Source organism: Drosophila nasuta, chromosome 2R (genome assembly GCF_023558535.2).
Source record: "Drosophila nasuta strain 15112-1781.00 chromosome 2R, ASM2355853v1, whole genome shotgun sequence".
In the NCBI taxonomy this organism is placed as follows: Eukaryota; Metazoa; Arthropoda; class Insecta; order Diptera; family Drosophilidae; genus Drosophila; species Drosophila nasuta.
In genome coordinates, this window is record NC_083456.1 from 20,087,701 (window position 1) to 20,108,917 (window position 21,217).

The 21,217-nt window shown below is 40.5% G+C and overlaps 1 protein-coding gene across 14 annotated transcripts in view; it reads right to left on the reverse strand.

Moving 5' to 3' along the window:
* Positions 1-1,622: 1,622 nt before the first annotated feature.
* The window catches only part of LOC132787645 (polypyrimidine tract-binding protein 1), a 162,383-nt gene continuing 142,788 nt past the window's right edge, over positions 1,623-21,217 (reverse strand). For 10 of the 14 annotated variants that reach the window (XM_060794840.1, XM_060794836.1, XM_060794841.1 and 7 more), the window contains 8 exons: positions 18,787-19,125; positions 18,446-18,731; positions 17,970-18,163; positions 17,406-17,439; positions 9,888-9,980; positions 4,118-4,334; positions 3,538-3,615; positions 1,623-3,455 (listed from right to left, as the gene is read on the reverse strand). In XM_060794840.1, the coding sequence (XP_060650823.1) occupies positions 3,323-3,455; positions 3,538-3,615; positions 4,118-4,334; positions 9,888-9,980; positions 17,406-17,439; positions 17,970-18,163; positions 18,446-18,731; positions 18,787-19,125 (1,374 nt within the window). In that variant the 3' untranslated portion in view covers positions 1,623-3,322. The remainder of the gene's footprint in view (positions 3,456-3,537; positions 3,616-4,117; positions 4,335-9,887; positions 9,981-17,405; positions 17,440-17,969; positions 18,164-18,445; positions 18,732-18,786; positions 19,126-21,217) is intronic. The other 4 variants (XM_060794838.1, XM_060794843.1, XM_060794844.1 and 1 more) reach the window with 3 other exon arrangements.

Sequence of the window (21,217 nt, forward strand, 5' to 3'; positions counted from 1 at the left end):
ACTGACGCTGCCTAGGCAATTGTTTTTGCTCGTTATTTTAGATTATATTCTTTTTCATTCATTGTTTTTTGTTGTTTGTTTATTAAATGTATTCAATTATGTGATAAATTTGTAATTATTAAATTCTTCAATGTATCTCTGTGTGTTCTACATGGTAAAGTAATACTTTTAGTGTTGTTTTGTTTTTTATCTTTCGTTTTGTTTCGTTTTTCGTTTTTTGTTTTTCAAATAGCTGCATTTGCCTATTATGCATTTTGTATATAAGTATTTGTATGTATATGTACGAGTATGTGTACGTAGTTCTATTAATTCGCATGCTGCTTATTCGGTGTGTTCTTCATTATCAACATAAACACGCTGTAGCGCAAATTGTATCTATATTATCGTTGGGCTAAATATTTGATTACGCTTTGAACGCTCTGTGTACCAGAGTACAGCCGCCTTCTATCTATGCATTTTGGATTGATTGATTGCAGTTTGATGTGAATCTGTCTGTCTGTCTGTCTGTATATTATTATGTGTGTACTGGTTGTATTATGATTTAACTTTTCACATATTGATTTGAAGTTTCTTTTGCTTGGATTCTGGTTGTTTTTGTTTGTTTTGCTGTAATTAGTAGTTATAGTAGTTTTTGTTTTGTTTTGTTTTGAAATACTTGTATGAAATTTTTTGATTTGTCAAGAGTTCTCATTTGAAATTCTAGCAGTCGTGGGTTTGATATATATATATGTATATATCTGTATATATCAATATATATGTATATATAATGTATATGTATATCTCTGTTTACCTTGTATCGATGCGCTAACAAAACGTGTATATATGTTTGTATGTATGTATCTATATATAGTAGACATAGACATAGACATAGGCATAGACATGGAGCATATGTTAAGTTAAGTTATAAGATTAAGTTTTTTTAATTAGGTAAAGTTAGATTAGGATAGAATGTATACATGAAACGCTAGTTATGTTTGATTTTTGTTTTTGTTTTTTTTTTTTAAGTTAAAAAAATGTACTTTAAGCTTTCGAGTTGAATGAGAAATGTGGTTGTTGATGGTTAAACTATGTTTCCTTTATCCTTTTCCATCTTTTGCTTCTATTCTGTGGTCGAGTTTTGTCATACTTTTCCACTCATTGCCGACAGTTTAAATACTTAGCGGCAGCTGACTCGCGATAACTGCAATTATCCGAATGATATCCTTTTAAATTTTACACATTTTACAATACAATTTTACTGTTGCTTTTCGTACACGTTTTTTTTTTTTAAGTTTTCAAATTTACCATTTTCTGTTATTTGTTAATTGTTAATTTTAAATTACGATCACTGCTACTTATGCTTAAAAACTAAATCCATATCATTTAGTTACAATTACAATTACTTTACTTTTTTATTAATCATATTTGTTTTTATTTTTCTTTTCTTTTTTTGTTCTTTTGCGCCAACATAGTATAAATAATTATTTTCACTTTCTAAATATATATAAACATTGATGTGTGTATAATTAGTCCTGTGCCTGTCTGTTTCTGTGTGTGTGTGTGTCTCTCTGTGTGTGTGTGTGGTTGTGTCTCTGTGTGTGTTTGTGTGAGTGTGGGCATTTTGTAAAATTATCAAAAAATCATTGAGTTTTTTTCTTTTTTGCTTTTTGTTCTTTTTTTTGTATGTTTTTGTTTTCGTTTTTGCTAAAAACACTTATATGTCTTTCATATTGGTATGCTTAGGCCTAGATATAATTACGATTCTTTTGAGATTTTATTTTCGTATCTTAAAATTTGTTTTATTTCCTGTTTCATGTTTTTGTTGTAGTTCAATATATATTCATATATATATATACTTACTATAAATATTTATGTTTTTTTCTTTTCCTTTTTTGTATGCATATGTATATCCATTATACAGTATATATTTTTGTTTTCATTTTGTGTATATATAATAATATTTTTCTAATTTAACAACATTTACATATACACACACACAGAAGATTTTACGTACGCTTTACTTTCAATTTGTTTATGTTTTTTTTTTGTTTGTTTTTTTATCTGTTATATCTGCCTTTAAAAGAGTTACTTTTGTTTTGTGTCTGATTTAATGCTAAACGAATAGGCGTACTAACTTTATGATGGGATCTCTTCTCTTCACACGCCCGACAATAGTTTGATTTTATTTTATGTTAAATGTAATACATTTTTTTCAGCGCCTTTTTGCTTGGCTTCTTCAATTACGAGTACACTTAGGAATTAGTGTGCACGTTTTCGATCTAATATTGAGATTTACTTTTAACATTAATCGTACCACTAACAAAATTAATAATAATATTTAATAAAAAAAAATAAAACGTTTAAAAACATCTTATTTGCGCGTTTGCTTTTTAAGTTGAACTCTTTTGTGTTGTTTTTTTTTTGTTTTTCACTTGTAGAAATCAGGATTATCAATCAATCGTGCTGCAATCACTTAAAATATAATAACAGTAAATACTCATACATAATAAAATGTTTGCGCACTTCATCATCATTTTGTTTAAACATAAATGTTGTTTTTTTTATAATTTTAGTTTAAGATTTTTTTTGTTTCGCTTTGACTTCTCTCTGCTGATGTTTTTTAAAACCAAAACACAGTACAGTGCACTCAAATTACAACTAATTTTGTTTTTGTTTTTGTTGTTTGTTTTTTTTTGTATTCTTTTGTTTTTGTTTCTCTCAATGCAACTTACTAGACTTATCGACTACATATATAGTATTAACTTTAAGCTTATGATTATACGACGTCGCTGATTGTTTAGTGGGCTCTTTTCTTTTGCTTTGCTTTATTTAAATCTGTTTTTAGTTTTTTTTTTTTACTTGCTGCACACTTGTGGCAAACATTTGAATTGGTATTCATCATATAAGTTGGAGTCTATAATTAATTGTTTTGTTTTGTTTTGAATTTGCGATCAATATTGGGAAAACAGTATTTGTTTTTCTTTGTTTTAGAATTTGTATGTTGTATATATGTGTGTATATATATATATATATTTTATTTAGATTAGCTATAGCTCTTGCATCGATTGTTTTGCTGCTGTTTGTTGATGGGTTGGGATTGGTTGGGTTTGTTTGTTGTTCTAGTTTTGCTTGTGGTTGCCGCTTTAAATGTTGCTGTTGCTGTTGTTGTTGTTGTTGCTGTTGGTTGTCAGTTGAAGTGGGTGTTGTGGCGATTGCCCTGCACGCCGCTTGTACTACGAATTATAGATTGTATCTGTTGCTGCCAAAAGATCTGCTGCCGTAGCGGATAGCTGCTGCTGTTGGCACTCAGTCAAGTTCAGTGAACCTGACCCCGGGTCGGATTCTAGATGTTCGACTTGGAGAAGCTCACACGCAAATGATTGGACTCCGACAGCTGATGGTTGTGCATTTTGATCAGCGCCAGCACAGCTTCCTCCACCGACGACAGCTGCAGCAGCGCCATTTTGCGGTCCTTACTGCAAATTGCGAATGGAAATCAATTATTATTAATTAGCTAAAACTGTTTAAAATTGGGGAAACACAAATTTGTGTACTTACGGGAAAAACTTGAATGCTTTGACTTCAAAGTTGTTGGAGGTGAAGGCTTCTTTGATGTCATCCTCAGTGCAGGATGAGCTGTTGAGAAACATTCGTAAAATTAACAGCTATCGATTTAAATTGGCATGCTGTGCGTCTATAGATATCGCATAAACACCGAGCACACCGAGCACATCGAACAGCAGGCAGCAGAAATTGCCACAGCCACAAAGCGAGGCAATAGAGAGAGAGAGATAGAGAGAGAAAGCTGGAGCATAAACACATAAATTCAAACGGCAGCTTCACCCTCTTTGCCATCGGAGCATCGCCATAAGAACCTGGCGGGGCGCTTTGTCATATTTGGCAGACAAAAGCGACACGGGGTGTCTGAGTTGCCACCGCTCTGCTCTGGGCTTCTGCTGCTGTTGCTGCTGCTGTTGTTGCTGTTGCTCATAACGGTAATTGTAATTGCCCGCGTGGCGTTGATGAAAATACAAACTCCAGCTGTGCACGGCGCATCGGGTGTATCGGGTGAACTATATCTTTAAACGCTAGGCAGCTAGCTAGCTAGCTAGACACGATATGATATGATGATACTTACGGAATGTTACTTAAATGCAGTGTTGCCGATGGCGGGTAGATGTTTTGATAGTTCTTGCTGCCGGGCTTTTTGAAACGATGCAACGGATTCTGTGAGTAGTCACGTGTCAGGCCCGCGTCCGGCTGTCCCTCCTTGGGCAGTTGCACGGCCTGATGTTTGCTGGCCATGACACGTATTGGCTTGCCCCATAAACGTAATTTATCAAGGTGAGACATGGCTGTAAATGTATAAAAATACAAAAACGAGAAATACAATTCTCACGTTAAAACGAATGGCGAATGCACGAATTTAGTGGTAAACTTTTATCCAATAGCTCCCTCAACATCTCTTAGTATGTGTCTGTCTGAGTGTGTTGTGGATGCTGGGGTGTTATAGAATATTTGTTCATGTTTGTATGCATAGACGGAACTACATGTCTACATGTGTTCACATGTGTAGATGCAATTTATATGCTGCGTTACAAGCCATAAAATTACTTTGGCGCGCCTCGGCTTCAGTCTCCCTCCAGTCGATGTTCGCTAACGTTCTCGCGTCGCATACTCCACCCCAAACATATGTACATATATGCCCCATGGACGGAGTGAGCAATAAGTGCAGGCAAATATTTACATTCTAAAATGTAACTGCAACTTTATCAATGTCGTCTGCCTTTGGTGATTTACAAGCAAATGACTCGCAATAAAATGCATTGCCCACAAAAGTATGCTATCGTTTTTTCCCCTCTCTTGTTTTTCTTCCCTTTTTTTTTTGTTTTGCATTTTTACCCTGCCTCGATAGTCATAACACCTGAGGCTTAGTTGCACATTCAGTTTATTTTTATTTCATCTCGGTTCGATTCGATTGCGATTGCGATTGCGACGATTGTGAGTTTGTGATTTCGATTTCAATTTCGATTACATTTTTATTCAATTTGAGTTGGGCAAGTCATGCTTTGGGTCTTAGCTGACACACGCACTTGTCGCCCACTTTTGGGCTGCTCTCTTTGTGCATTATTTTAATAAATTATATAACATTTTATCATTGTGCGCAGTTGTCATGGACAGTGGACTGGTTAGAAGATGGGAGCGAGTCGTGTAAAGTTGCTTATGTTTTATTGTGAAATAATATGCTTACTCAGCCGTTTATTGTTTGCCTAATGGATTAAATGATTTTACAAAAAAATAAGGCTTGAAAATGTAATAAATTGTTAAATAAAAGGCAGGACACAAGCATAGGGATAGGGATAGGGACGGAGACAGAGGCAGAGACAGAGACAGAGGCAGTGACAAACGCTTCTGGTTCAGAGCCAGTTTGCCACATGCGTCGACGTTCGTGTACGAGTATATGACAAACACTTGTAATAAAGATTAATGTGCAACCGAGACGGCGCTTCGCTAGCCAAAAGCAGGCGGAGGAGGGGGGGGAGAATGGAAAGAGGACCAACTTTGCCTATCATCTCAGCGCCTTTCAAAGTGCTGCAGCTGCTGCTGTTGCTTCTGCCACTCGTTGCGGCAATTGCGGCTGCGGACTGAGGGACTGAGGCCCAACTCAAAAAGTATCTTAAAGTTTTAATTACCAACCTGACCAGTGGCAGCCCCAACAACAACAACAACAACAACAACAACAAATCATTATTAACTTGTGCAAGGCATTAAAAAAGAACACAACAAAAAGATTGCACGCACAGCTGAGCACCGTAGAAACACAAGCAAAAGGATTTCTACAAAATATAAAAAAAAAACAAAAAGTTGGGTTTGTGCTTTAGCCCCAAAAGTGACTTGTAGATGATGCGGCGCTTCTAAAGGATTTATGCGTGTTTTAAGTATGAATGAAGTGGGTTAACAACGACAACAACAACAAGAACAACAACACGGAACTCGTAACTCGTTACAAAGTCCCCGAAGTTTGCATTAGCTGTATTGCTGTTGGGCTCAGGTGAGATTGATTGATCTCATAAACACAAGCCAAAGGCACATCTTAAGCTCTAACTACTACCAAAAGTACTTGTAACACAATAATACTCTCCTCTGTATGCACAGCATTTGTCAAATGGGAAACTATGCAAAGTCAGTTCATCAGAAAGTTTTGCTTTGCCTGACTGCGTCTAAGTCATTCAAATAGTCACTTAACGCACTAAACTTTGTCAAAACTCTGTTACAAGTTTCACATGACGTATGCGTAATCGGCTCATAATATATAGATGCGATGCGATGTATATATAGATGATGTGTGTGTGTGTGTGTAGCATGCGCAAATATTTGTTTGTTTTTGTTGTAAATACTTTTATGCGTACGCTGCTCATGCAAAATATTTTGCAGGAATTTGTTGCGCCAAAAAAAGCACAGAAATTTATTTACCCAAAAATTCCCCAAGCAACAGCAGCAACAGCAGCAACAATGTTACAGTTACGTTGCTGTGCCAGCTGTGCGTGTTGCCTATAAATTTATACGAGTCTGTTATGTGTAAGTGTGTATGTGTGTCTATAGTTTGTAATAAGTTGTGCAAAAACTTAATCCCGACAAAGGCAGACACAACAAATGGCGCGCGTCCGGTCAGCATCCATTTGCACAACGTTCGTTGCCAGCCAGCTTCGCCCATTGTTGGGGCCATTATAATATTTCCACACACACACCTCAGACTCAGTATCAGACTCAGTCTCAAACTCCGAGTGAAACAACAACCAACGAACCCGCCCATATGCTTATTGTTTTAACATTCTGTGTGTCTGTAGTTTTTGTTATTTCTGCTTTGACCATTGCCACTTGATTGCTGTCGCACTGTGTTTGTGTCTCTCTAGTCTTGACTTCATTTAGACCAATCCGGAACAAAAAAAAAGTTTCCGCTTTTTTTTCGCCTTTACGCTGTAATTCGTATGCTGAGTGTGCAATTGTAACCGTATTTTGTGCGCACTGTCTACTCTTCGTATCGTCCATGCGAGACACTTTCATATGCATGGAGTGGGCGGGGGGCGGCATGCGATTTGGCAACGGGGGAAAGGGGGCACAGGACATCTGCTGCCCTAACTGCTCTTGCTGTTTGGGGGGAGTCGCCTGTAATCGTCTTTGTTCTGCCAGAGTTGCGAACGAAAGAGAGAGAGAGAGTGAGTTTTGGGCAAAGTAACGAATGAATTTGTTAATATTTTATGAGTGCATAAGTGCGCACTCACCGACAAACTCCAACAACACCCACAACAACACTCGCACCCCAAAGTAGTTACCTGACCGGACGAACGGACGGACGGACATTGGACAACGGATGGAATAAGAAATATGCTTGGCTGGTAGAAAGAGAGAGAGTGCAGAGAATTCAGCCGGAAGTGTTTGCCATTTGGCAGCCCTCGCGGCACATTAGTAGTCTATATGTTGACGCAGCGCCATTAATATTTTCACATGCCAACAGCAATTGGGTGTGTACATCCATGTGTTGTGAGCAAGTGTGTGTGTGTGTGTGCGTGTGTGGTGTGTGTACAATAATTTGCTTGTCGAATAGCTTTGGTTTTGTTGCCACAAATAAAGCGACGCATTTTGTTGTTTGCATATCTGCAAAAGTTGTTGTGCAGTAGCATCGCATTGCAAATGGAACCGAACCACATTGCACCGCATGCTGCGGTCGGCATGTTGTCAAATTATTGACAAATTCAATAAACAACATTACGTATCCGACGCGATGTCTCTGCTTGACTGTTTTGCCGCTGTTCACTGCGTTCAACTGATTGCAGCTGATTAGTCCGAAAATGCAAAAATAATGAAGCCAAACACAGAGACACAAAAACATATACAAAGAATATGAAAATGCAAAAGCATTGTACGGGATAGTTGATTGCATTAAGAATTTTACAAATATCTCTGCACAAAGTTGGAATGCCTTTGAGCGCACAAAAATGCGACAAATATGGAGATTGTTGCAGCCAGGCAGTGAGCCAGGAGATAAGAGCGGGAGGAAAAAACTGAACCTGAACTGAAAACAGCAAAAATTTTACGCAATGATAATTGCCATTATTAATTGAGTGCAGCACAAAGCATATTTTTAACTGCCCATCAAAGCCAACTATGCAAATTGTTTTTTTTTTTTATCTTTCTGCTTAAAAATTTAAATGATAAGCAAAGAAGCATTTCTAATTTACATTTTTAAACTACGCTTTTAGAGTAAGCTTATAAATAAGCACGAAATTTAAAGTCATTTCTCTTGCAGGGTATGTTTTAGCTGTGTTTTTTTTTTTGTGACTATATGCATTAATATAAATCGATATAAAAAACTGCTGCACTCGCTTTTTTTCGTGCAGTGGTTTTAAATGCCGCCGCCTGTCGTGCAATTTGCTGGCAATTTCCGTAGCATTGCATTCATTGCACTAATTAAATTTATTTAAACTTTATTAATAACAACAACATTGCTGTTGCTACTGTTCGTTGCTGCTGCTGCTGTTAGCAGTGGCAATACAGCATAAAAAACAAACCAATGCGTTTTACTGGCAACGAGGGAAATTATTTGTTAAGTATTTAAGCGTTAGCAGCTTGCAGCAAAGCGGCTTAAAGTGAGAACGAACGGCATACATATGCGAAAGCGTTCGCTTTCAATGATCAATCGGCATAAGCAGCTAATAAGCCTGCAGTTTTTACAATGGCTAGCGCGCCAACGCTGCGTATGCGCAATGCGTGCAATTACTTAACGCCCAACGGAACAGAACAGAACAGAAGAGAGAACTATAAGTCCAATTCGATGTCGCGTTTGTCGTTTTCAATTAAGCGAGCCCCGTTGGCGGAGCTTTGACAGCTTTTGAGTTATTTTTCGAATTCGCATAAATGAAAAGAAATATCCAGACAACGCTGCCCGCCGTCCGCTGCCAATGGCCAATGCCAATGCCTGTCCTGTGTCCCATGTATTAAATGGAATAAAACCAAATCGAAATTGAAAAGGTGTCGCTGTCAGCGCGCGAACTGCTCGTGTTTGTCTGTTTTTTTTTTTGCTTTTGTAATAAAGTGGAATTTGGCACGTCGGTTGGGTGCTCTTAACGCCTCGCAATGCGCGGCGATTTTCATTTCGTTTAATGCGAACACAAACAGCCAAAGGCAAAGGGGTCAAGCGGTGAGTGGAAGGAACGAATGGAGGTCGCCTGCCTGCCTGCCTGACAATGGCAAAGTGCACACAAATAAATGCAATAAAATGATTGGCATGTCCCCCGCTGAGGCGCACGGCTTGGGTCACCAGCCAGGGATTCAGTAGCAACAGGGAGTTGCTGCAGTCCAAGCACAAGCAGTTGCGACCAGGTGTTGGACAGGCTCTGGTAATAAAGCGCTTATAAAATTTCATTTATGTGCACGAGTCGCTCGCTCTTGCTCTGTCTGTCGGCTCTGTTCTGTTCTGTTCTGTACTGTTCTGGTTGTTGCCTCATTGAGGTCGTTATATCTGGCCATCTCTTTCGCTTTAACAATTTTTATTATTAATACATTTTGTTTGTTGCATTTGCAGCGTAGCAGCAGAGGTAACAACGAGTCTGGTTGCCAAAGGTATGCAACGTTTGGAATTTCATGTTGCTGGAATTTTTCATTTTAAACAAGCTGCAAATTGCAGCTGCCTTCCATTTTGCTGCCACCACGAATCACTTGCCATCCCAGCAGCTAACTGCCCCTGTTTTGCAGCAGTTGCCACGCTGCTTCTGCTGCTCGTTCGCATTTCATTCTTTATTTTTTATTTTTTGTGTGTATTTCTGTTTTTTATTTTTATCTGATGCCCCTTTTCGCTGCTGCAGATTTTTCATTACTTTTGGGTTGGGCTTTGGCCATGTTTGACTTACCCAAATAAGCTTGCTGCGGCTCTGCCATTTGTATGAGTGCCGAGTCCTTTTTGTTGTACAAAATCTTTACACGTTGCACATCGCCGTATACACCTGTGAATTACGTAAAAATATTTCAGATTATTAGCATTGAGTTGCACTTTATTGCCGAGCGCAGAAAAAAAAACATTAAATACGTAAGATTAAAGGACATATTTGTGGTTGCCTGCCTGCCTGCCTGCCAATGGGACTAATGAAAATATCTAATTAAATGCAGTCGAAGTATACTTTAAGCAACTTTAAGTTTAAGCGCGTGCAATCTACAAAGTAGAGCCCGCATAGCGGTCATAAGACGCGACTTAAACGGCGGAAGCGAGCCACGAAAATTTCGGACAGCAAAGGAGCTGGCGCTGGAGTTTTATGCAACGCGCAAATGTTGCCAAAGTTTTACACACCACCAAAAAGCCATAACCAGGCATACGTTGCTGCTCCCAGCCAAGCCAAGCAACTCAACCCCTTTTCCTATCCAATCTCTCTCTCTGGCAGGTGCAGCTCCTCGGCTAGGTATTATTGCCGGGACGGAGCCGTTAGTATCATGTACGAAACTCATAACTAGCTCAATAAGTTTTCTCGGCTATTTTTTACGAGCAGCCAGCGAGTCCTTTCCCGTTGCAGTTTCTGGCAGTGGCTTTGGCAACGGATCTCTTCGGTTGCATACTTTTTAAGGCTGCGCCACGCGGCTGGTTTTACAGCTGTCAGACACGGTGTAGGTGTGTTGCAATATTGAAGAAGATGCTTGCCAGCGAGCGCACAAGTTTTTGATGTTGCGACGCGTTATTCAATTGTATTTTATGACTTTACTTATGCGCGCAACCGCCGCAAAGTATGCAATATGCAGTGGCGAAAATTTAAAGCAACTTTAAGTGGTCGGTGGACGAAGCACAACAAAAACATTTGCTTGTGATTTGTTAGCTTGGGCATTGGACTTTTGCTTTGACAGGTGCAAAGCATACGCTCAGTCCTCTTTTTAGCTCTTGTCCTCTGTCTGATTGTAGCCAATCAGCGGCAAATTTGCAGCAAGGGCGCAAATTGCCATCAAGCATAAAAAAAATAGTTGGTAGCTAAAAGGTTGTTCCCCCATTCCACTGTCAAGTTGCCGCCTGCTGTCATTGTCCAGCAATGCAAACAATGTAAAGTGCAGGCACCCTCGGTTGCCCAAGACAACAAATCGAATAATGCGAAAAGTAAATTTTCAACTAGCCAACTTCTCCCTTCTACTTTGCCCCAAAACGAAAAGCAGCAAAAATAAAAATAAACTCAAAACCGAATGGCAGTAAAAGTGAGGGCAAAAAAGCTGCAAGGTTCAATGTGTGTGTTGCATGAAAAGCGGGGGCGAACGGGGAGACGAATGAAGCGGAGCGCTAACAAGTTACAAAAGTAGCAATAGAAATGCAGGTAGTAAATAGTGCGAGAGCAAGCGGTGCATACTCGTCGTAGAGTAGTTCAACAGTTGGCAGTAAATCCATTTTATACAGTCGACTGGATGCCTGACTTTCCTCTTCTGCCTGCTGCCTGACTGCACAGTGCAAAAACTGAAACTGAAAGAACTGTGCTGCGAACTGAAACTTGACTTATGCCAAACACCGAAAAATTTCGTTTGCTTGAAAATTGGCTTTGCAGTTATAGTAGCAGCAGCAGCAGTAAGAGTAGCAACAATTGCAGCAATAAACCAAGCCAAGCGAGCCAAGTCGAAGCACAGGTCAGACAGAAGAAGAGACTGCCCAAAACGAATACGTCGACGAATACGAATACGGTATTCTGCAGGCATTGGCAGTGAAGCATATTGAATGCCAGTCTCCTGGCCAGCACCATCACAATTTGACGTCCAACTGGGCGTATGCGCAACTGCTGCTGCTGCCGTCAGTCGACAGCCAACAGTCGGTTGCCATGCAAAGCGGCTGCTGCGATGCCGCCCTTAGCCAGACTTTATAATAATTTATTATCGCAAAAAGATTTAGCTGCATAGAGCAGCCAGCAACCAGCCAACCAACCAAGCAGTCTGACTTTGAATATGTTTGCATACTTTTCTTGTGGCGCTGCTTCGACTCTGACTCTCTGCCTCGGAGGATTCCCTGGCGGCCCATTAGTCGTATGTTTGAGCATATTTTAGATGAAAAAATATCGCCGCTCGTCCGTCGTTTAATGCAAATTTCTGTGGCTTGTGGCCTTCAAGGCAATGGAAGAGCTTGAAAAGGCTGAGACAGAGTAACTGTTGGGTGGGAGAGAAAGCACGTGTACAGCAGCAAATTTACGTGATTTTTGTTATGTATTTAGTGCAATACTCAAAAATATAACAAAAGTAATTTGTCGACCATCAGAAAACCATTGACAGGCCATTTAAGCTAACTCATTTCATATGCGGACATTAATTTCCCAAAAATTTCAGATAAACGAAACATGTTAAATTATTGAAAAAAAAAAACGAAAACGAAAACTCCATTGAGATGATTTGCACACATTTTTGCCTTTTTCCGGTCACGCCACTTTATCAAATTGCCTCTCGCTGCCTTCCTGCTGTGCGTCGTCGCCCTCTATCTGCTAGCACATTCATAAAATTTTATGAAATTATTTTGAGCGTCAACACTGAAATCACGCACACACAGTTCGCAGTTCACACAGTTCGAGCTCATAAAAATTCAATTAAACACGTTTCAACAATATTTTTGGCAATGATATAAATTTTTAGCACGCCATTACAATTACATTAGCGGATTTCCACAAACATACACACACGCACAGTCATGGACACACATCAATATGTTTGCCAGACGATTTGCAGACTGATTAAGTTTTTATTGTATATGTAGATGTCGATGTAGATACAACTGATGCCACACTCCATAAAGAGGGTCAAATATCTGAATTGGGCCCCAAAAAGTAGGCAACAGTTTAGTTGCTAGCAAAAAGGATAAGATCGTTGGATGGGGGGAAGGGAGGGAATGAATGCTCTATTAAAACGGCGTCTATTGAACGGCTGACAGCCAACAACTGGCATGCGGCATGTGTCAAGTGTCTAAAGAGCCGTGTCATAGTCAAAGTAGCATTGAGCAGGGCAACAGCTCGTCTCCCTTCTCCCATCTCCCATCTCCCAGTTGGCAGCTCTCAGTTCCGCCCTCATGGTTCGCTCAATTGAGTTGTTGGGCTGGCCAACAACAAAGCGCTGTCAAAACTAATAAAATGTCTCGAGTCAGAAAGGGTTACATTCTGAACCTTTTTCTTTTTTCTTTTTTTTTTTGCTATCTTCTTTTTTTGTTGCGTTTCTCTTCCTCGTTGGGCTTGATCAATCTCTAGGTGCTGTAAACGTTTGAAGTGCGCCGTTCTCTGTGTGTGGGGGGCGTTGCACAAGCTTTACGCTTGCCACTTTTATTATTTGATATGCAAACAGCTTTTAGGCAAACATCACAGCGCGCACACACGTTTGCCAACCCATGATTGAAGTGCAAAATTTGCCAGCTAAACGTGGCCGTCAAAACGCTGGCGTTGGTACGTCGCCGTCATGTGGAAATTGTGGTTACGTGTCCTTTCTCCCTGTTTGCCATTAACATAACAAAAGGCGCTGTGTGTGTGTGTGTGTGTGTGTGTGTGGGTGACAATCGCCAGTCGCGTTGCCGTTGCTTGTTTGTCGTACAAGTTTCCTCAAGTATCACACATTGGCGCGCGCTCTTCGAGTCGACGTCATGTTAAGCTACTTGGAAATTCAAAGGTTATTACATAAAATTTTAGCTCTGCCATTTTAGCTGATTGCTCGTTTAGAGACCCGACTGTTGCCCGACTGCCAAGTCGCCGACAGTGACAGTGTCAAGGCAGAGGAGCTTGGCAGCTTGGCGAGTTTATCTAAATCTATTGGCACGCCATTTCGAGTCATGGCCCAGCCAATAATAAGACGCTTAAGAGAGCGAGAGCGTTCAGCTTATCCGCAACGACATCGACATCGACATTGACTTGAGGCAACAGGCAGCGAGCTGGGCAGCTGGCTTGCTGTGTGCAACGGGGCATATGATACACTTCTACATCTAACAATTTTCTGCTCCATGCTTTGCGCTCGCTCTCGCTCTCAGTCTCGGTCTTGGCGTTAAATCAGCAATCGAAGCTTTATTAGCACTGCAGGCAGCTGCCAACTGGCAAATGGCAACTGGCTAACAGGCTAACTGGATGACTGCCTGACTGGGCTGCAGTTAGTCTTAACTGTGGCTAACGAGCTGCTGATAGGATTTACTGTGGCTCAGTTGCTTTAAGCTGCCCTTAGTTGCCCTTGTTGTTTGTGTGTCTGTGGTCAGACTTGCCTTTATGCACATAATAACGTCAACTAACGACAACAGCAACAATAGCAGCAGCAGCAACAACAATAATCATTTTTAAGCAATTAATGCGTTTGGCAAATTTTTGTTTACTTTATGAGCGATAAGCCCGAAATGCTGACAGAATCCAATGCAATTTGTAAATAAAGGCCACACACACACACACACACAGACAGAAGACAAGTAAAGCAGCTTAAACCACAGAGGCAGCAGTTGCTTCAGTCTCCTCCTCTTCTCTTTTGTGCGTGTGGTTGCGTTTGTTTGGCAAAAGTTTATATTTGGGTATTTAAACTCAAATTAAATGCATTTACAGGCAAACAAAGAGGCGCACAGACACAACACAACACAACACACTTACTTACACTCGTCGCACACATACATAGACATGTAAACAAGCCGCAAACAAACCGTTTTGTGTCACCAGAGACAAAGGCAGGCTGCATGCAGACTTCAACAGACTTGCTCGGAGAATGTTATGAGTGTGGTAAATGTGGAGTATGTGAATGTGAGAATGTGATTGTATATGTGTGTGTGTGTGTTTGGGTTATGGCAGCACAAAAATGCAAGTTGGCAAGCCAAGGGACAGCAGCAACAAATCCATTATGCTGCAATTATGCGCTACACTGGGCAGAGGATAAAGCGACTGCCTTTGGCACTCGCAGGAATCGAAGTATTTTGGTAATTAAATAAAACAAACAGATGGAGACACACACACACACATACAAGGCATGTGAAAAGTCAAGTCCAAATGCTGTAAAATAGTCGAGACACAGACACATAGAATACTTTATGGTCAGGTTAGCCGCCCTTTGGAAGTTGAAGCTGCAATTCAAACAGCAAACCCCATTAACTTTATAAAGTTAGTTAAATTCATTTGGCAAACAGAGACAGAGACCGAGCGAGAAGAGACAATAATAGAGACCAGAACAAAAAGTCTCGTTCAGCCAAAAACCCAACTAAACTAACCAGCTAACACAGTCAACAACAACAGCAACAACAATAGTCGGAGCACTCAACCACCCAAAACAACGAAGCAACGAAAAGTCAAAAGTAAATTTTATTTCAATTGTAAAGCCAGCAAAAACTGCAAACTGTGCGAATGTGTTCTCTGTACTGTGTGTGTGTGAGGGAGTGTATAAAATGCATACAAATATGCAGACTGAAAAGGACAGAGCAACTGAGAGATAGAGACAGAGAGAACACAGCAACAAGCGCAATGATAACTAAATAAATGGACATTTTTATAGCTATGCACTTCCGCACTCAATCTTTTGTTGTGTGAACGAATGTGTGTGTGTGTGCGTGTGTGGTTGCTGTGTTTTGGTGTTTGTGTGTGTGTGTGTGGCAGGATGAGCAGCATGTTAAAGCATGTGCTTTGTTGTAGCACTATCTGCATGCTAGAGCCGAGCTGAGCTGCGAGAGAGAGCCGCATCTACTCGAGCAACAATAGGCAACTGTTGCAGCTGTTGTGACTCTTGTTGTTGTTGTTGTTGCTGTTGTTGTTGGGGAAGAGGGTGGAGGAGGAACGGTTGTTGGTGGCGCCACGAACGCACTTAATTCATGTAATTTTACATGCACACGAGCATGTCGCAGACAACGGCAAACGACGAAGGAGCAACAGGATGCCATGCAAGTGTGTGCCTGAGTGCGGTCTCACTTGTTGCCCGTTGTTGCCACAGAATGCTTTTTAAATACATGTGTGTGTGTGTGTGTGTAGATTTATGCAAGTGCATATATTTTCATTTTCATTGTTTTACAATTTGTAAGCACAACTTATGACAGGATAACTGCCAACGGCGTCTGCATATATACATATGTATATGTATATGTATATAAATGTGTGTCACTTCCTCTTTCCTCGATGTGATTGCCAAAGACTGAGAGAAGATTTCTGTGTGTCCAGGCCAGAAGACCAAGCAAAACTATTTCAATTTCAAGCTGATGGATTTGCTGTTGGGCAAAAAGCTATTAGAAAGCCATTTGTAGCATTTTGTTGGACTTTGCTTCTCATGTTCTGTGTAATGCAATATAAATATAAATGGGAATGCGAATGCGAATCGAAATGAAAATGGAAATGCAGTAAGAACGTTTTGCTGTTATTTAATGCACATTTCCGTTGTGCAACTTCTATAGTTGTTGCTGCCACCTCAGGCCATTATTTTTTACACACACACAGTTAAGCTGCGCTCTAATATGTCCAGTCAGGGATCCAGCTGCTTGATTACGTTGATCAGTATAAAGCTTATGGTTAATGCTGTGTTTCACATAATGGAATTTTGATCGCCAGCAACTTCAATTTCTTATAGAATTTTCTATTGTTTAAAGGATTAGAGAAAAGCGCAGGCATTTTCTTTTTTTTTTTTTTGGATTTGGATGTGAAAACATCATGTCCAACAATGCTGTTTTCCCCTTTGCCTTTTGCCGTGTTTACATTTATTTAATATTTAAAACATTTTCGTTGTTGTGTGTGTCGTGTTTTCTATTTTTTGTGTGTCAATATTTGCGGTTTTGCAATTGTTGTGTTCACCCACACTACAAAGCTGTCTCTCTCTCTCTCTATTCCCGAGTATATTCAGAGTGTGTCTTCGATGTGTAAATAAATAATTCATGGCACTTTTGCTGATTGCACGTAAATGGTGTAAATTTCAAACGGAAGCACGCCAACGAGTTGCGCTTAAGGGACAACAGAACAACTCCAGAAGCAGTGACATAGAGAATGGTGGAGGAGTGAAGTGAAGTGGAAGGGTGGAAGTTGAAGTTCGAGAGTTAAGAGTGTTAAATTCTAGGAGCAAGAGCAGCTACAATGTGTGGTTGGTTCGTGCCTTTGGTTGACTCTTTGTTTTCGAGTATTTTTTTTGGCAGCTGTGTAAATTCAATGAATAATCTAGTAAACTACTTATAAAATGGTCAAGGACCTCGAGACAATGGCACAGCCGCAAAGCTGTTGGAGTAGGGCGAAGTTAAATGATATAGCAAGAGAAGTGTTCTACTAGAGATTGGATGCAGTTAACGCAGACAGCACTTGGGGTGCCACTATTCAACATTACTTAAACAAAATAGTAGTATTTATAAAATATATAGTAGAATATATATATGGTATACATATATATTTATAGCAATAAGTCTGTAGGTAATTGGTATTATTTTGTAGTATTTGTTTTTTGTTTTTGTGCAGACGTACCAAAGAGGGTAAATAGAGCATCAGGCGTGACCATCTACAGAGAAAAAAGAGAAAATAGAAGTTTGTTGTCAGTTAGCGAGAGTTTTGTTTTGAGATGTATTAAAAATCATATAAATTATAAACAGGAAAATCATAAAATAATATTAAAAACAGTAGTAGCGCGTTTGCTATAGTATTTCTCTATTTATTTTGTACTTTTGCTTTGTCGGTGTTTTGTGATACACAAAAGTTTTGTAAACACAAAATGGTGAAAATATCGTGTGAGTGAGAGTACTCGCAATATAATATATTTTTGAAAAGTTATACAAACAGTTGGCACGAAAAATAATATTAAACTGATAATAAAATGATGAATATTTAAATATATATGAATGCGAATGTAAATAGTGAAAAATATGCATAGACGAAATGCAAACTAATTACAGGTCATGTACGAATATAGTTGGGGGGAGTTATAGAGTGGGGCGTGGAGTGTGTGGGTCATTCGTTTGTGGGTCGCTACTTAATATAGTTTCATCTAAAGGTCGGTCAATAAAAAGAGAACAAGAGAGAGTGGGAACTTACCTCCTCGTTTAAATTCGAAACCAACAACACATTCGAGTAGCCGCGCATGGCGGGGGCGGCGGTTTGGAGGGCACCGCTGTTGGCCAGCGAGAAGGCGGCTAGATTGGGCAGGGCGTTGCTGTAGCCACCGGTCAGTGGTGTGCCCAGGCCCAGAGCGAAGGGCGGCAGTACGCCAGGTGCGCCTAGACCGTTGACTAAAACGAGAGCGAGAGAGAAGAGGTGAGAGAACAAGATCGATGAGGTATTAGCAGTTTAAAGATAAGTTATTTGCACATGCAGCAAAAGCAGCAGCAGCTTAAATACTAAACGAATCGATAGCGAGTGTATAGCCAAAAAAGAGTCTAAAACCAAAGCAGTGTTCGAGTTGAGTGTGTGTGTTAGAGCAATAGGCTATTAAATATTATGTTATTCTGTTATTGGCAGCGAAAACAAAATTATAAAAAATAGAGAGGGGGAAATTGTTCAGTTTGTGTTACCTATTTTATCACCTGTTAGTGAGGGCCGCTGGCGGGCGGCAATCAAAAGCAGATCATTGGTATTCATTAGGCCGCCGGCGGTGGGCATGAGATCGACACCAGGCTCACCCGGTGGCAGCGCGGGATTCGTAAAGTCGCGCGACTTGTCATTGTTGTACTTGACATTCAAGGCGGTCAGTTTGCTGTTGTCGATGCGCAAAGTGCAGCAGCCATTATAGATATTCTGGCCATCCAATATAGACTTGGCCTGCTGTGCCGAGTGTGCATCGGGATACTGAATGAGAGCCTACAAAAAGAGAATTTTAATTAGTTCGATTGTAAAGTCAAGTTCGTTCTCTCACCTGGAATGAATTGTTCTTGGTGAAGGTGACTATCTTGAGCACCTTGCCGAAGCGCTGGAATATTTGATGCAAAATGTCCAACGACACCGGATACATCAGCGTCTCGACAATGACACGCAGCACAGTATTTGGACCGCCAGCAGCGTTGGTATTGTTGCCAGCCGAAGATGCATTCACTGCACTTGTGTTGTTCTGCAGAATGGCCACAGTGCTGCAGTTATTATCGGCGGTGTTGTTGGCATTATTGGTGCTCGCATTGCCCACAGCACAGAGTGGCAAGGGTGAGCCACCGGCTGGCGATTGAATGCGATAGTCACTCTGAACCACCGACGAGTTCTGCTGCAATAAAGAAAAGAAAAGAGAAAGCTTGTTAATGCAATCGTTGGCTAGTAGTAAAGTTTATCAGTTAAACGTTGCACATGGCACAAAACTTTGTGCATTAATCAAAATTCAAAGAAGAGAGCGAGGAATAAAAAAAGTTGAGTTGGCGCACAATTTATGCAGGGCAACTGGGCGAAAATATGCTAAACATTTACAAGTGAAACCGGGCAACAGGAGCAGACACTAATAGGAGCAGCAATGAATGGGATATGTAATAGCAACAGGAAGAAAACATTTCACCGAGCAGACGGAGCAGCAGCAACAGCAACAGCATAAATCTCAATCAAAATCAATAATATCAAGTACCGTAATAATAAAAGGAAATCAAAGTGCGGAGCGCTTGGCTATGATGGCTGATGGCTGATGGCTGAAGACGTCGCACACTTTGCCCCCGCTGAGCGGCGCAAAACTTCTTGCGTGAAATATACACGTTCTATCGGAAAACAATTTAATGACATTCGGAAGTAAATTTATTCCTATTCGTGCTGAATTTTGATTTCGAAAATCATAACGTAAACACATTCGACCGTCCTTAGCAGCCAGCTTCCGTCGCTGTCTCCCTCTCCCTCTCTCTCTCTCTATCGTTCTCGTAAAGTCCTCTTCATTTTCCCCCATAGTCATGCGGCGTGTTTTCTTTTTTTGTGCGTTTGTCAGCAACAGAGAGGCAAAAGTTCTAGACACACACGCAGCAGCAACAGCAAGATAAATTCCCGCAGACGAAACAAAAGCCGAACGATGCGGCAGACTCTCAATGCTTTAGGCAGTCATTCCTGCTGCCAAGGTTTATAAAAATAATAAAAATTGATTAGAATTGCGCTGTGTGTGAGCAGAAACTGCTGCTGCGATGCCAGCCAGTCAGCCAGTCAGCCAGCCAGCCATCGAGCTATTCTGTCTGCCTACACGTTCAACATGGCGTATGTGTAACGTGTGCGGGGGCGAAGACGAAGGCGGAGTCAGAGACGAAGACTGTTTCGATTCTCATTCAGTTCCATACGCAGTCTATGACTGTAATTTGATACTTCACTTTGGCTGATTATTATTACTATGAGGATGACGTTGATTGTGTAAAAATTGTAATGTAATTGTAGAGCAAATATTTGTGCTCCCTCTTATCATCGTCTCCCTCTCGCTCTGCCGCTTATTTAAACTTGGCTCGTATTAACTACATGTCAAGTGGGGGCACTTGAACGAGAGGCTGCATTGATAATTGCAACCAAATATTGTGCAACACATTTATGAAGCACAAGCAAGCAGCTGCTACTTGCCACTTGCCAACTCTGCTCAACATCATTAAACATAATAATTTGTAATTCATATGTGTAGGTGAGAGTGTTTCTGTGTGTGTATGTTTGTGTATGTATGTGTGGGTGTCTTTTGGCTTTCCCTTGTCGCGGTTTAGTCGCCTAATGAGTCAATTGTGCCCTGGCCTATTGTTATTGCTCCTCATCCTGTTGTGCGTAGTTTGTGGGCGGCTTGTGGCATTGATTAGTTGCCCCCACCCACACACACACACATACATCACATAAACACAAACTCACATACACAAGCTCAGCACATTGTTATAATTTAATATGATAAGTCGTCTGATAAACTAAACTGCTTTGATAAGCAAAAATATCAAATGAGCTGATAAGCTCAATTATCGATCCATTGTTGCTACAACCTCTATCTTTATATCTCTACTCCCCCCCTTCTCTCTCTCTCTCTCTCTCTGTCACTCTCGCTCTCTCTTTCTTGTTAGCTCTCCCTCATATCAAACGCCAAATTTTTAAGCTGCAATATTTGACAGTTCCCGCTGGACTTGTGCCATCTTAAATATTAGACAGAAAACACATAACACACACAAAACAAAAAAAATATAATGCAAAGTCAAAACGTTTGTCAGTTCCCCAGAGAATTGTTGCGACTAGTCGAAAAGCTGCCAGCGCGCAAGAAGAAGACAAAGACAATCTCAAACAAACAACAAAAAAAAAGGATGCTAAAAGCTTTTAAGCAAACTTTTGCAATATTTACGCAAAAAAAGAGCGACACGACAAAGGGACTCAGCTAG